Source organism: Amphibalanus amphitrite, unplaced genomic scaffold (genome assembly GCF_019059575.1).
Source record: "Amphibalanus amphitrite isolate SeventyFive unplaced genomic scaffold, NRLGWU_Aamphi_draft 000019F_arrow, whole genome shotgun sequence".
Lineage (NCBI taxonomy): Eukaryota > Metazoa > Arthropoda > Thecostraca > Balanomorpha > Balanidae > Amphibalanus > Amphibalanus amphitrite.
The window spans coordinates 1523123-1536798 of record NW_024881515.1 but is presented as its reverse complement, the minus strand read 5'-3'; the positions used below and the strand labels follow the sequence as shown (position 1 = coordinate 1536798).

Genomic DNA, 13676 nt, shown 5'->3' with positions numbered 1-13676 from the left:
TTAGTGTGATCGGACCTGTTCTCTTGCATGTTGTGAACTCCTGCCTATCCATGAATGACATCCCCGCATCCTGGAAACATGCCCAAATCCACCCCATCCTGAAGTCCGGTGATCCCAACAATCCTGCAAACTACCGTCCTATTTCCATCCTCCCTGTCATCTCGAAGGTAGTGGAGAAGGTCGTACAGCGACAGCTTCAACACTACCTATCCTCCAACTCTCTCCTCTCCCCTACCCAACACGGCTTCCGTCCACATCACTGTACCGAATCAGCCCTTCTCCAAATCTCTGACCGAGCACTTGCTGGCATGGATCAAGGCCACATCTCTCTGCTCTGTTTACTTGATCTGTCTAAAGCTTTTGACGTGATTTCCCATTCTAAATTGCTTGACAAGCTCGAGCTGCACGGCATTGACACTGCCTGGTTTCGAAATTATCTTGACGGTCACACGCAAAGCGTAGCCATCTCTGCCTCACAGAGCTCCCCTCCGCTCAACATTAGCCAGGGCGTCTTCCAGGGGTCATCGTTGGGTCCTCTCTTGTTCAGCATCGTCGTTAACGATCTTAGCTTGTACGCTGGCGACTCTTTTATCATTCAGTACGCCGATGACACCCAGGTTTTAGTCTCTGGACACAAGTCCGAGCTACCTGACCTTATCTTAAAACTCGAGGCATCTCTCCAGTCGCTTGGTGATTACTTTCATTCGAACGGTTTAAAACTTAACGAGTCAAAATTCGAGCTACTTCCAATCGGCTCACGTCAAAATCTGCGAGACCTCCCACCGTTCACGGTCAAGTTTCGGAAAGCCGTGCTATCACCTTGCACTGAAGCAAAAAATCTCGGTGTCACTTTTGATCGCCATCTCACTTGGGACTCGCACGTATCGCAACTATCACAGAAGTGCTTCGGCATCCTTATCGGTCTCTCCCACATCCGCCACTACCTACCATCCGGTACTCTCCCAATCCTTGTGTCTGCCCTCGTCCTTTCCCACGTCCGCTACTGCCTCTCCGTCTATGGCAACGGGTCTGCCAAGAACCTCGCCACCATCAACAAAATTCTAAATTTTGCGGCCCGCATCATCTCCGGCAAAAAGAAATTCGACCACATCTCCTCTGTCCGTGCCTCCCTCGGGTGGCCGGACCCCTCCACTATGGTTCAAGCCCAAACCCTAAACATCCTGCACAAAGCTAGACGAACAGGTCAGCCCGAGTCACTAGCTGCACTATTTGCCACTAATGCCGAGCGCCCAGACTAGAGTTCTGCACGGCTGCAATTTTCCACAGCCTAGCCGCCCCACAGCCGTGGCTCCACAGCCACAGCCGCCCACAGCCGTGGCAAACTGTGGGCAGCCAGCCGTCAGCCGGCCGTGGATACTTTCAATGAAATGCAACCAAATAGTATATAATAAGTTGTTTTTAGTTGAAATATACCTATAGCCAAAAGCACATTGCAATGGGCTGTAGATTCTCAAGCTCATGAAGCATCATAGGTTAAGTGGTTGTGTATCTGGCTTTAGGCCGAAGGCCTGAAGCCTGATGCGCATCGCATGCCTACACAAGTCCCTGCAAGGGGTTAAGAAAGATGGGTAGGTAGGTGGTACCTACTACCTACATCAACAGAAAACAAACAACGAACCAGAATAGAAGCACTAGCAGTGTAGATATATAATGCCAAATCCTGAAGCATGGTTGTGGGACAGAACAACAGACCCTGATGCTTTTCATTATCAATGTTAGGTATGGAAAATGTAACTGAAGTTGATGGACTGTCAAACAGTGATTGTCTTGTCAAAACTCTTGCTTCTTTCTTACCTTGCATATTTTCTGGGGTGTGATATGCCAGGCTTGAAGCAGCCTTCTGAGCAAGTCTCAAACTAATTTGATATGCAAGGCATCATCAAAACACTAGTGAGCATCCAAGAAAGGAAAACGTTCATATATTTTGATTTTTCCAAATAATGATCTTCGCTCAAATCCCTAAGGACGTGCGAGCCACAATTGCTTCTTTCAATCAAAAATTTTACTTGAGTTTTTAATGACGTCAATAGCAAAAAGTGGCGAAAAATTGTTTTGTGTCACTAAAAACAGCCATAAAAATTATTATTTATAAATAATTATGCTATACAATTGAAAAACTTGCTCTCAAACAAAGACTGAACATCAAATTTTTACATTTTCAGAAGAAGACGTCATTTTATTAGTAAAGTCAACGGCTCGCGTAATAAATATTGTGTTCAGGGTTTTCACCGTCATGTGAATTACGTGTTCAGGGTTTTCACCATCATGTGAAGTAAGTAAGGTTCATGCTCACTTATATTCTAATTCCATTGGCTTCGTTCATGAGCATTTTCTGTTAGCGGTCACACACACACCAGTTAGAACATAAAGCGCCAGTTTTATATTATGTAATTGGACTTGCCGAAAATCCAGAAATACATCTGAGAGTTATTTTAGATAATATTTTATGAAGCCTTTACCTGCCTTCATCTAGGCGTGATTTCTTTTTCTATTACCTGAAAGAATTATTGAACGCTCGTCTTCAATAGCTGTAAGGTGCTCTCCTAATGACCAGGTGAGATTGATTTGAGAGGAATGTGACAATGCAACATGTTGCATTTTCTGAAACTGTCAAGCTCTTAATGATGAAGGAACAATTGGTACCTATAATTAGTATTCTGTACCAGAAAGCAAACTCCCCTACAGCAAATGGTAAAACTATTACAGGTTTTCAAAGGCTTCACCACTTTCAATGTTGCTGGGCATCCTTTGCATGATTTTTACAAGCTAGACTGCTTATCAGAATGTAAGATTAAGGATTTAAAATTTTATATTTGAGTACTTAAGATTGAGCTTGAAATCTCACAGCCGTGGCCACAGCCGTAGCCGTGTTCTTGGAGATATTTGCAGCCGCCCCGGCCCACAGCCGTGGGGCTGCAGCCAGCCGCGGCTGCAGCCGGCCGGTGCAGACCTCTAGCCCAGACCGTAGTCGCAGCACCAGGCAGGACCACCTGCTTAGTCTTCCCCGCATACACGGCTCGGCTGCGGGGAAGCGGCAATTCGTGTACCGCGCTGCCGCAGGCTATAACGCCCTACCACGCGAGTTCTGGGACATGTCCACCTCGATGTTTACCAGCAAGGTCTTAGAACTCTTATCTTCGGTGACATGAGCTGACACGTCGCTGTAACCGCTTTTAGCTTATGCATCGTGAGTGTAGTGTGGTTTATGTGTGTTCACTTTTTATCCTCATCATTGCATTTCTTAGCGTGTGTTGACTCTGACTCGAGAATAGCCCTGTGATTCCGATCTCATGAAGGGATGAGTCTATGACGTAAATACAATACAATACAATACAAGGTCAAGATCAATCACAGACTTCTCAAAACAAAGTCAAATTTGTTACCAATGAATGCTTTGGAAATTTTGAGTAAGGTAGTTAGAGTATGTTTTCCAGTATACAGTGAGTTAAACATTGATACATGTTTAATGTAATGTATGTAATATTTAATGTATACATGTCTTGCACATTATCTTTTTTGTAAGATAATTATCCTCATGGTATTGGAATTTGCTGGCACTGATAAGTTGCCCTTTAACATTGGTAGACTGATGTGTTTGATGTTGCAGTTAACGTGTTTGCCCATTTGTTATGACATCATGCATTTGGGAGAAATGTGTCATGATTGTCCTTTTTCTTCATCCAATGTCATTTAGCAAATCAAATTTGAGTTCAGAAGGTTTGTAAAAAATGTTTAAATTTTTTATGACAGTATAGTTGACTTTCATAATACCGACAAAATACCAAATGCTTTTGGTATAAAATACCGAATACCGAATCGGTATCGGTTCGGTATTGGTATACCGAAATTTTGGTAACCGATTGACACCACTAGTCCCGAGTGATACCAAACGTGCCAGCCTTTCGTACACGGAGTTCAGCGTTTAACTACGTGTGTTCTGTAACACCAACTGCTCTGCTCTCCCTCAGGTGTACGCTGCCGACTCTTCAGAAGCGGCACATGGCGGTGGCTCGGCTCAAGCACCCGGCTAACTTCGGCCGAACTGCCAAACAAGTCAGGCTGTTCGTGCTCGTACTCGTCCCGAGCAAAGAGGTGGGTGTGGCCGACGCGGCGCTCGGCGGGGCCAGCGCTCGCTCGCTGCCATGCCGGGGGAGGCCCCGGTCGCTTCGGGGCTATTAGATCCGGCTGGAGGTCGGTCGTCCTGAAGTTGGTCCCTGGACGAGCGGTAAAGCTGGGGGCTGTGGAGCTCGATGGTCCAGCCCGGGGATGGAGATGAGGGGTTGTCTGGTTCAGCACTGTTCAGCTAACATGGCAACGTAACTTAGATATCGTTAGGCAGACAACGGTATACCATGGTTTACAAGATAACATTTGTTATCGATACTTCCCTGGGCTGAGTGACAGCATTCTAGTCGACAGTCAGTGTCATCAATCCCTACGTGACAGAATGTTGAAACGTCAAGCGGTGACCAGAGCACATGCACTATGCAATCAAATAGTCGAAGGTCGCCGTCTCTTTGGAATGATGGCAGCAGGAGGCTGTCAGTTGGTATGACCGCTGGGCCGGTTCGATCTGGGATTGATGGCAGCGCGGCAGGTTATTCTGTGTCACCGGGGCCGGCCGGCCGCCGATTGCAAGAAGATGGGTGGCGGTCGGGGGGCGGACCGGCTAACGGATGGCCTCGTTCAAATCGGCGCCACTCTCGCTGGTCGGCGTCGTGGGATGACCGCCGGAATTGGCACCGTCAGCCCCTCCCCGGGGCCGGAGCTGCCGCCGACGGCCGCGGCAGATGACACATGACCGCGCCGCGGCACGTCACCGACCCGGGTGGGTGGACCGCGCTGCGGGGGCGGCGGCCTCCGCGGCACGGGCGACGGGGGCGACGGTCATAGAGACATGGGAGGCGGGGTGGCCACGGTCTAACGGGTGGTCCCGCCTCCTCGCGCGAGAGATGCAGGGGCCCGGGACTCAACGACACGGGCGCGGCCCGGGAGACAGACGGCACCAGCAGCAACGGTAGTGCTGGGGCTGTCGTGGGCGGCAGCACGGGAGGCGAGGGCGACCATGGGCTAGCGGGCGGTCCCGCCTCCTCGCGGAGGGAGGGGGAGGCACAGGAGGCCGCGGGAGGTAGGGGCGCCATGGGAGGCGGGGTGACTGTCCCACTGAGGCATGGACGGAGGCACGGAGTGGCACAAACGGCACAGGCAGAACGGGAGGCTGTCACGGCCGGCAGCATGGGGATGAGAGCGGCGGCAAGGCTACTGGAGGCGGGGGCGGCCGCCACGTCTGGCCTCGCCTATTATGCGAAAATCCCGCCACCCGGTTATTCTGAAAGGGGCAAGTTATGAGACTGCTAATGTGATAAACGGCACAGTATTTTACGCGGGCAGCTTGACAAAGCTTTCCAAGCGTGGAATGAGAGGCCCAGTTTAGAAGGCAGGCTGAAAATACTCGAGGCCGATGTGCCAGAAAGTCCGTTCCATGGTGACGGTAATTTGTTACAGCGGAGTCACGTTTGATGGCTTTGTCGACAGCACGAGCAACATGTAAATAAAAACACTGCAGAGATGGAAAGATAGATGGAAACCTGTTGCATGCTTTACTTAATATACATTCGCTTAGGTGAGTGCAAATTACTTTTTTTGCATAAATCAATCGATCAGACTTCCAACTACAAAATTACGTTTAATTCGCTTGAATCGTTTGGTGTGACCAACACGAAAGCTGAAGTGGGACATTTGCATGTATTCCATAATGAAAAAAAATGATTATACGAAGCTCGACGCGAAGCTAACTTCGGGGGTCAAGAAGCTCCATCAGTAGAAGACATGTTGAATACCGGCGTCCCTCAACCGTCCGTGGGGCGTGGCGATAGGGTGTCGCCCAGTGATGCCGTCCCATTGCCCTCCGACAATGGCGGTGGGGCGTCAACGCGGCTGGCAACATCGCCCGTCGGCGGCCGTAGGACCTCACCAAGGTGCGGTACATTAGCGTCGCTCGCCGGCCGACGGAGCGTGGCGGCTCTGTCGGCGGTTCCGGCGGCTGTAAACGTGCCCCTCAGGCCTGACAGCAATGGGCCGTGAGGTAGGCTCCGTCACCGGCGCCGTGCCGACGGATAAATCAATGGTAACTGAGGCCCGTCACCGGCCTCAGTACTGACATTAACGGTCTGGAAATAACTGCATTACTGGTCACGCCAGGTGCAGATAATTCTATGTGTAGACGACAATGCCAATTTGATACATCGCGGTCTTATAAAATAGATGTTCGTTCATCATACGGTGCTTGGCCTTTGGTGCCCATTAGCACTTAGAATGGCCAATGCGCATTGCCCACATATCCCTGGTCTCTTCATTTCACACCTCTAGCACCCACTCAGCATCCCCATCTCACTCTCCTCCAACATCTTCGCCGATTGCTGTTCCCCGCCGTTGGCCTTTCGCGACATCAGCCAATAGCCATCCGACGGCTCCGACGTGTTGACCCCAGGGCCGAGCTGTCGTCACGGGCCGGCCGATCGGCGCCAAAGCCGACGATCGCGGCCGATTCAGGTCGAAGAGTCGGCGAAGTGTTTTTTGTTGGTGCCGCCGCCGCTGCCAGCTCGGGCGCCGCCGATTACCGTCTGTGCTCGCCGCCGCTCGGCTCGATCGCCACCCGAATGGGTCGAACGTGCCGGCGTGCCGAAGAGTTAACCGGGGGCTCCGCTCCTGACCGACCGCGACGCGCTGATGAGGCGAGGGATGACGACCATGGTCTTCATCACAGACCATCACACGATGACGATCGCGGCTCCAGACCAGTGCAGCTTTAATCACAGACCAGCGCGGCCGGGGCTCCGTCACAGACCATCGCGCGACCATTGCTTTCATCACAGTCCGACGCGCGGTGACGGCCGCAGCTCTTCTCACACACCATCAACTCATTAACACAAGCGTGCTCAGAATAATGAGGTGGGTGTCACCGGTGCGGGGATTAAAGTAAGCGATGTCAAATGAATGGGCAGGCGACATCAAATGGGTGAGGAAAGTAGACGAGTTCGCTAGAAAAGGATGTCGGCGCGCAGCGGCCGAGGGGCAGAGGAACACTTACAAAGGAATGGGCTGATGCCAAACACTTATATTAAAAGGAAATATAATTAAAGCGTACACATTCAATTATGTTCTAACCATGCTTATGCAAATATAGTATAGTGAAGCTAAGGCAACAAATATTGGGCTACAAGTAAAACAAATAGAGTTTGAAATCCTTGTGCTTGTTAAGAAATGTTAAAATCAAATTTTACTTCGCTTTCAATCATAGTCCAGCCTGGGATCCTATAGTGTAAATTTAGATTAACGCGGTGATTACCCATCCCCCACCTACACATGTGCTTAACTCAGTTAATTATTTTAACCCTCGCCCGTATTGGTGTTTTTCCAGCCGCGAACGTATAAGGGGGGGGGGGGGGGGTCCGTTGGACCCCCCCCTTGCCGTTTCGCCCCTGATCGAGCTAGAGCTTCGCGGAAAAAACGAGCGTGTTGCCCGTGACGAGAGGAAGCCGATGATACCCAATTTTCAGGTCCTAGGTCATTGGTTGACCTTGCAGGTCAGGTCAATGACCCAAAAGTCGGGAAAATCGGGACCTGTTAGAACGTCGTAAAGTGTGGCTGCTATGGGGTTTTTCGGGGTGCTGATCACGAATATCATGTTAGTTTTGATCACAGATGATGTCTTCATGCATTTAGGCCGGGTCGGGTCAGGTCAGGTCAGGTCAACCAGTAAGGGTGTTCGTAGTAGGTGGCAACCGCCTCTGACAGCTTCGTAACATGTTACGAAGGCACCAAAACTACTTCGTAAATGTTCATATGGTTGCTAAATTCGAATTCAGCTCTAAAAACTGGCCTAGAAACATGTAAAACTCGAAAACGTGAACCGAGGTCATCAAAGGTCAATGACCTGACCTGACCTTCAGGTGACCTTGACACCCACCCTAATGCATGGGGGCAACATCATATCACATGTTTGAACGCTTGAAACCACGAAAAGACTGCAAACGCGCGGCTAATGCGAGCCGACATACGCCGAATCGCGATTCCGGCAAAACATGGTCTCGAAAAGTAGGTCACAGGTCAAAGGTCATTTGGGTCAGGGTCATGAAATTTTCAGGGTAGGTGTAAAATTGATGAACGCGAGGGTACTGAAAGTTTCGTCACGATCGGCCGCTTTTTACGCGAGTTATTCGCGAAAAACCATGGGGGGGGGGTCCGTTCGACCCCCCCCCCCCCCCCCCTATACGGGCGAGGGTTAAAACAAATGCAAGCAATTTAACCTCAGCTGGGTGTGTATTCAATTCCAGTCCTAACAACGTCCATATCGATTTTCTCTTCCATGAAAAATTTCCCGTCATGCGACCCCCCGAGTTCATGGTCAACGGTCATGCGACCCGAGGTCATATCAGGGTCTTTCCGTCTCGGCGTCGCCCTCGGTTCTCCGCGGTCTGGTCGGAGCAGCCTCATTGCCGCGGGCGGCGCCAATCTGCCACCGTCAACAGCTTGAGCAAAGGTCACGGGGTGAGCGGGTCGTGTCCGCCGGCGCCGGATGACTGCCCGTCACCGCCCCCCGCCCCCATCCCCGCCCCCGCCCCCGGGGGCCGCCCAGGCGCCGCGTGCGACGGCACGGCCATGCGACAATCAGCCCCCTTTGAGTCGTTTCAGACTGACCGGAAACTGTGGGGGCCGGCTGCCCTCAGTGACACGTGGTCCAGTGTGTGTGATGTCCCTCCCCAGCGCGTGGTGTCTCGCCGACAGGCTGGGCCACCGGACGCGTTGCTGCCCATCTCTACAGTGGGTGGGATCCGGCCGAGCGCGGCCTCTGCGGGGGCACTCGGAAGACGGCCGGCGGCGCGCCGGACCGGCCGGCCGGGACCTCACGGTATTGATTGGGGAGCTCTGAAAGAATCCGCGCCGCGGCGGCAGCCCCACGACGCCGCGAGGTCCCACCCGGCTGCCAGAGCGCAGCGCTGGGACCCTGACCCAGTCTGAGCGCGCCGCACGTGCAGTGGGGGCAGTGTGTCAGCCGAGGTCGGTATACCGAGCGCACTCGTCAGCAGGCAATGAGAGCATCCGGTGCCGGGCATACAATGGGGGCATTCCACGTCAAATCAAACACCGAAATCCGTCATCCCCTTCGATTTTTCTGAACATTTGTAGGCAGACTGGGCATGGTTCAAAACTGAGTTACGTATAATATTTTCGAAATTTGATAACGTATCGCTGAGATATAGGTCATCGAATATAGCCAAAAATGCCACACATCAATTTTTTAAATGTCTATAACTCTGGTTCCTTCTCTGGTATCAAAATGATATTAACAGGGTCTTGTAGGCAATTGATAAGGCTTTGATTTTTAATTATAAGATTAAATTGAAGTGACCTTGAAATGCATTTGACCTGGAACTAAAACATAAAAATTTAAATAGCAAAAAACACGCCACCTTCGATTTGGGTAATTTTTACATATTATGTCCGTCACAATGTTCCTAACCATCTGTGAAAAAATTGGAGTGGGCCATTCATAACTTTCGCGGCAAACGCCGTTTTCATGCATCAACATCACGCAACCGCGCGTGACCTTGAAAGACAGAGTCAAGACATGCTTGCTTGTGTACACTTTCGGAAATGAATGATTGCTGATTAGTGATATCCCAAACTCTGCGAGAATGGAAATGCATAGTCATCGTAGTCAAGCATTCACGTTCCATAGTAAAAGTGTCTCAGGCAAACGGCATTTTGCGGTGAATTTTGAGCCGTGTGGAAATGCATCATGAAGTAAATTAAACGAAAGCATTATCACACAACGATATCTTCACGTCTTTTTAACTTCCCTATACGAAAGAACATACATTTTTGAGTATGTATGGTGAATTTCTAGTTAATCCAATAATAAATATGGCAGTTAGAGGCCTGCTAAGAGTAAGATGTCGCCGGCTGAGGCGGGATCGGCCGACGCGGCAAACGCAGCAATCACAATTTTGTGTTTACACGTTCATATTTCAAATGTTTACCAACAGATTTAAAAAAAAAAATTCACCATAAGATTGTCTGTACATTTCTTAGTCTTCTCACAAAATTTGACGCGAATCGAACGTAATCAGCGGTAAGGAGCGCGATGTAAAGACGGAACCGTTCCGTTCCGTCCCGGCACAGTCTACAATTCAGGCGGCGCGTAGCGGTCGGCGCCGGCTGCCGAGTCGCCGCGTCGCCGCGGCGACAGGATATTCACTTTACACCGCTATTACTAGAACAGTTGTGAACCGATTTTCTTATTGCTTGCACGATGAGATGTGCAATTCAATTCTGGACAGGTAGCCATAATTAATTTCGCATTAATATTATGAGATATTGGCGAAAAACAGGAGGGGTGGGGCGAAATTCGTTCTTCCCCCTCCACTGCGCGTGCTAACATACGTTTGCATATGTGCCATTTTCTTCAAAACTTATGAATGGCCCACTCTAATTTTTTCACAGGTTGTTAAGAATAAGTTAGGCAATAGAATATATGAAAATGAGCCAAATCGAAGGTGGCGTGTTTTTTGCTATTTCAATTTTTGTGCTTAAGAACAGAGTTAAGCAAATTTCAAGGTCATATATTTAAGTATGCGCAATTCTAAACAAATGCTTAAGAAATTACCTAAACAGTAAGGTTTCTTTCATTCAAATCAAACAAGTACAACCAAAGTTATGGTCGTTCAAAAATATAAAGATGCAAAATTTTGTAAAAATGTGATGCCCTATATTTAGAAGACCTGTGGTCAGAATGTGCAAAAAACATCATTGTAATGTCCGGGGCGACACAGGAACTCGCTCACAAATTTATAATGAAATCGCTGATGGTAAGGTGCAAAACAGCCGATTTTTGTTCGATTTGACGTGGAATGCCCCAATGGTTACTGGCTACTGATGCAAGTTTTGAGCGAGGATGATGCGAGCAGCCCCGTTTGCGTGAGACCAACTCAAAAAGGCAAAATCTTATAAAGTTTCTGAACGTAAGTAACGCGAGGCAGCATAAAGAGAGCGTTATTGATTATGTCGTGTATTCCGGTTGCAACTTACTTAGGAAATTCGAAATGGGTTAAGCGGAAGTATGTAACATCAAACAAGTTAACAAGTCTTCTTCGTCATACCTTTCGATTGTTTTTACATTTTTACGTTGGTCACGACTCCTGTCGCCGTTTCGCTCCTAATGGAGCTATAGTGCTTCGCGGAAAAAGCAGCGGACGTTAGACAGCGAAATGGGAAAAGACGTTACGAGTGACCAAAACCATGTTGTCTAACGTGTCATCATTCCGCATCGAGACGCCTTAAAACGGCATAAAACCCAACGACTGTAGCGTCTGAAACCAGGACAGACAGGTCGGGTGGCGATGCCGCAGAGGGAAGACCCTTCGCGTGCCTCGATACCCTTCAACTGTTCAGCAACATTCGCTCCGAGCCGCCATGACCGAGTCGGTCACACGTGTATGGAAATAGAAACATCGGCGGAACATTATTCTACAAATATGATTATGATTTGTAAAATATGACTATCAAATGAAGGGTGAGTACGTATGAAAGGTATATGAAAGGTTTCGTCGGTTGACAAATGTTCATTTTAACTTTTTTGTGTAGCCTGTTAAAACATGATGTGATTTACTATGACAATGGTTTTTTTTTGTGCGCAGCATTAGCCGAAATTGTCATGAAATGGCAATTCATGCGCAACGGGGAATTAAGTGTCAATCGTCAGAAAACAGCAGCCTTACAAGGATGGCATATAGGTACCTACACTTTTTACAAAATTCAAGACATTGAGACTACGCACTTGTAGGTCATTATAATTAAGGTCATTTATCGAAACGCAATGGTTAAAAATCTTTAATAAATCGCACATATATAAACAGGAAAAAAAGAGCAGAGAGCTATCAATATACACACACACACACACACACACACGAAGTTTATTGGCATAGTACATGAGGTACATCGAGTACGTATCACGGAGAGTTGGCGCAAAAGCCATGGGCTTATCTCGAGGCGCCAAATCTCGACCTCTTCACTATCTCCAGTATCACTACCACTACCGCCGCCGCCGTGTCTCGGATTGTCTCGCGCAGCCAGCCGCCCCCACGCGTGCCCAGCGACGGGCGCGGGCCCACCCGGCTCAGCGAACAGAATAGGTAATTTAGTATCCACCGGTAAATCTACCTGACTCTTGCAAAAAATTTTGGAAGTGCCAAGCCACCAGCCGACCGCCCCCGCCACCGAGTCCGCGGCCGTGCAGGAGGACTTCAAGTTGGTATGATTTGGGTTTTTGTTTAAGGTCAAAGTTAAGGATGCGACGCAGGTTGTTGTAGAGTATGTCTCTTTGTTGGTCGTAGTTTGGACATGAAAATATAAAGTGTGTTACGTTTTCTTGGGAATTGCCACATGAACATTTAGGATTATCTGTCTTTTGTATTTTGTACTTATGTTCGTTTAGTATCGTCATATTAAGTCGTATTCTTGTATGCATTGTGTTAAGTGTCGTGGTGCCGTATGAGTAGTAAAGAGGAGGTTTGTTCATGCACATGAGCTCTTTGATCTCATTTCTGAAGTCTTTGTAGGGAAGATGCTTAATTGAGTTTGGTAGTTGATTCCATTGTTTTCCTGTGAGTGTTATAAATGTGCGTTGGTGTTTGGTTGTGCGTACATGTGGCTGGGAATGGTGGGCGGCGTTCCTTAGCGTCCTTTGTGTGGCTTGATGTCGTGAATTTGGTAGAAGAGAGGTGACATAAGAGGGTAAATTTTGACGTCCGGGTGTTGATAGTTTGTGGTAAAGTAGTAGTCGGTGAAATTGTCGTCTGGTTTTTAGTTTGTCCCATCCTAATTCATAACGTAATTTGTCAGAAGAGGTCCTGAAAAGTGCTCCTGTTATTAGTCTTGCTACCCTGTTTTGGAATGTCTCTAGTCTCATGGTGTCGTGAATAGTAATGTGTCCGTCGTAAATAGTGTCGCAGTAGTCTAGATGTGGTCGAATATACGTCTTGTAGATTGCGTCGAGAGTGTTTCGGGGAAGGAATCGTGCTATGGGATATAATGGACTGAGGGATTTGTTAGCTTTTGTAAGGATGGCGTTTATGTGTTCGTGGAATCTTAGGTCTTTAGAAAAGGTCAATCCAAGGTGCCTGTGTGTTTTTGTTATGGGTATTGGAAGTCCTCCGAAAGTGAGTTTTGGTGATGTATTGTTTGGTTTGTGGGAAAATGTTTGTTGTACTGTTTTGGAATCGTTGAATTTGATGGCCCATTCTTGTCCGTATTTTTTAATTTCGTCAAGGTCGAGTTGCAAAGAATTTTGAATGGAATTCAATGTTTTGCATGTATGGGAAGCGTAAAGTGATGTATCATCGGCGAAAAATAAAATGTCATTTTTTGTACGAGTTGAGAGGTCGTTGAGGTATAAAAGTGCAAGTAAAGGGCCGAGAACTGATCCCTGTGGACAGCCAGCGTTTATCTTACGGGGAGCTGAGAACGAATTTTGAATTTTAACTATCTGTATTCTGTCGGATAGATATGATTTTAGCCAATTGAGAAGTGTTCCTGAAAGTCCAAATTCGTTTTCACATTTGTAAATTAACCCTTTGTGCCAAATTTTATCAAAG

General features: G+C 48.3%; 1 protein-coding gene across 2 annotated transcripts in view; it reads left to right on the top strand.

The window, feature by feature from the left end:
• LOC122389745 (sodium bicarbonate transporter-like protein 11) overlaps window positions 1-13676 on the top strand; it is a 91739-nt gene that overhangs the window by 48235 nt on the left and 29828 nt on the right. For both annotated transcript variants that reach the window (XM_043382077.1, XM_043382072.1), the window contains exon 4: window positions 3990-4113. In XM_043382077.1, coding sequence (XP_043238012.1) covers window positions 3990-4113 — 124 coding nt within the window. The remainder of the gene's footprint in view (window positions 1-3989; window positions 4114-13676) is intronic.